Genomic DNA, 2,701 nt, shown 5'->3' with positions numbered 1-2,701 from the left:
TCCTTTGATCACCAGAGCATGACCAAGCCCCTGACATCTGTCAAGAGCAAAAATTCTACCCCCCGGGTGCCCCCCCCACTCAACCACAAGCAGGTTGTCTGTCAGCTTTTCATCCCCCTCCCCAACAGGAACTGGCAGCTCAGATCCCCCAGGGCTGGGCTTTTTAGCATGACAATGGGTTTTAAACCTGGGAGAGCCTCTGTCCTCCCTGGAAGAGCAGCTGTACTTGGGATCAAACATCCCTCATTCCACCCAGCACGGAGCAGGCAGCACATCCTGCCTCCAAACTTTCTCCAAGAGCAGCTGGTTATTAAATTAACTCTCCTCACTGCGTGTTCCCTCCATCCCCAGGCACGGGAGCACCAGGCAGGGGTAATTTTAACCAAGCTCCTACTCCGTTACACCTGGATTTTGTATCCCAGAGAAGAGTTTTGATGAGTAACAGCAGAGAGTTGAGTGGGACCCTTAAGGTCGAAGCAACAACAAACAACCCTTTGCTTCCAGGTAGAACTGACTCCAGGATTCTGCCAGGAGATGGGAACTCCTCCAGGACTGCACACAGAAATAGGGGAAAAGTCCCAGGAATTTCTGCCCTGGAAAACGCAGCTGCTCTTACACAAAGAGCTGGATGCAGAGAAAGCAGCAACCTGAGTCCTTCCAGGCTCAAAGCCACCCTCACACATGCCAGGGAATGCCAGTACTGGCCACCCCACCCCCCCCCATTCCCAGGGACCCCCTCCCCACCTTCTGGGGGTGCTGCAGCCTCAGGTGAGTCTCCCTCCTCCAGCCCCATCCCGCTGCTCGATTTGGAAGCACCAGAGGGACGTGGGGCTCCTTTGGTCTCCACCCCCTGGTTCTTCATCACAGCCTTTCGGCCCTGTCAGACCCTGCAGGAACAAACAGCGACTTTAGGAACGTTTGGAGGGTTTGGGGAGCCATCCACCCGGACTGGGAAGGAGCAGGAGCTCCCACCACAGCTCTGTGCCCAGGAAAGCAGGGCCTGCTTCCCAGTTTGTACCTCCTGGATTTCAGAGCTGACAGAGAAACTCCCTCGCCGGGGTGGGGACCCAGAAACTGGAGCATGCCAAGCAGAGAGGTCAATTCCTGCTGAGCCCAAGCCCTGGCTGAGGAGAACCCAAAATCCCAGCTCCTCATCCCCATCCCCTGTCCCTCTGCAGGGCGTGTTGGATGTTCTCACCCTCCCAACCTCTGCTCCGCTTATGACACTAATTATGGGCTGAGGATGCTGATGCTCCTGGTCTAGAGGGGAGGGGCTGTTCCCAGTTTGGAGCTCGAGACAGTTCCCAGTTTGGAGCTCAGGGGCTGTTCCCAGTCCAGGCTGTTCCTAGTTTGGAGCTCAGGGCCATTCCCAGTTTGGAGCTCGGGACAGTTCCCCATCCAGGCTGTTCCCTGAGCAGGAGGACCCCCTCCCCGTGCCCCCATTTACACCTCAGCAGTCCCACCGGGCCCATCCCCTCCCGGTGCTGCTGGAAGGCAAACCGAGGGCAGAGCGGGGCCGGGCCGGTGTCACCGCCCACGTGCGGGACCTGCGGGGCAGCGCCTTCCCCCGCACCTGCCCCGCGCCTCGGGCGCTCCTTTTCGGCTGCTGCCACACCGGGAGCGGCTCCCGGGCGGGAAGCGGGCCCGGCGGGGACAATAACCGGGGCCCCGGGTGCCACAACCGGGCCCTGGGGGACGACCATCGGAGCTCAGGGGAGGGGTTAACTGGGGCTTGGGGGGCGATAACTGGGTCCGAGGGGCGATCGCCGGCCCCACAGCACCCCCGGTCCCGCCCCCCCCGCCCCATCCCGTTACACCGGGAGGAGGTTCCCGGTGCCCCCCCCCGTTATCGCCCCTGGGGCCCGGCCCAGCCCCCGGCGCCGCCCCCGCCCTCACAACCCCGCGACCCCCCCCTTTGACGTCAAAGCCGCCCCGCGATGCGCCCCCTCCCCGCGCGGTGACGTCACACGCGCACCCCCGTGACGTCAGCGCCGGCGGTCTGACGCAGGTGCCCGCCTCGCTGCTCAGCCGGCGGGCGCGGCGCTGCGGTGCATGGGTGCCGGTGTGGCCGCGGTGCGTGCCGCCAGTGCCGGTGGCGGTGCCCGCGCCGAGGGTGCCCGTGCCGAGGGTGCCGGTGCCGGCTCTGAGGGAGCGGCTCGGCCCCGGGGCCTCCAACGGCCGCGCGTGCGCCCGCCCCGCGCCGGCCCGCCAATCAGCGCCCGCCGCGCGCGGGGCACGCCGGGAAGCACCGGGGAGACGCGGCGGGAGGAGGCGAGGGCAGAACCACAACTCCCGGCGTGCCCCGCGAGCGGCGCCGCCGGGGACTACAACTCCCGGCATGCCCCGCTCCCGGGGGAAGCCCCCAGCAGAAAGAAAGAGGAGGAAAAGGGGGGGAAAACTGTGGCCTGTAGCTCCCGACACACCCCCCGTGGGGAGGGGAGAAGGAGAGGAGGAATGGAAGGAACGAAATCGTGGCCTACAGTTCCCGGCCTGCCCCGCGCGGGGCGGCCCCCAGGGACTACAACTCCCAGCATGCCCCGCGCTAGCCTCATCCGTCCCCCCCGAAGGTCACAGAGTCAGCTCAGCCCCCAAGCCCCCCTCACACCCCACCCGCGCCCGTGGGGTTCGTTCCACGCACAGCAAGGGCCCCCTCTCCCCTCACCGTGACCCCCCAGGGGGCTCAGCTGCCTCCTCCCCCCCC

The 2,701-nt window shown here is 65.5% G+C and overlaps 1 protein-coding gene across 2 annotated transcripts in view; it reads right to left on the bottom strand.

Annotated features, from left to right (window-relative positions):
• Positions 1 to 2,149, bottom strand: part of LOC114073303 (alpha-taxilin-like) — a 6,180-nt gene extending 4,031 nt beyond the window's left edge. Inside the window, exons 1-2 of one of the 2 annotated variants that reach the window (XM_027911079.1) lie at positions 1,976 to 2,149; positions 745 to 887 (exon numbers count right to left, since the gene is read on the bottom strand). In XM_027911079.1, coding sequence (XP_027766880.1) covers positions 745 to 862 — 118 coding nt within the window. In that variant the 5' untranslated portion in view covers positions 863 to 887; positions 1,976 to 2,149. Of the gene's footprint in view, positions 1 to 744; positions 888 to 1,018; positions 1,294 to 1,975 lie in introns of those variants that run through there. The other variant, XM_027911080.1, reaches the window with a different exon arrangement.
• Between the last annotated feature and the right edge of the window lie 552 nt (positions 2,150 to 2,701).

This window comes from Empidonax traillii, unplaced genomic scaffold (assembly GCF_003031625.1).
Source record: "Empidonax traillii isolate 1590-97213 ecotype Southwest subspecies unplaced genomic scaffold, ASM303162v1 scaffold5973:size6774, whole genome shotgun sequence".
In the NCBI taxonomy this organism is placed as follows: Eukaryota; Metazoa; Chordata; class Aves; order Passeriformes; family Tyrannidae; genus Empidonax; species Empidonax traillii.
Note: the sequence above shows the minus strand (reverse complement) of the source record. Positions and strands in the feature narration are given on the sequence as shown.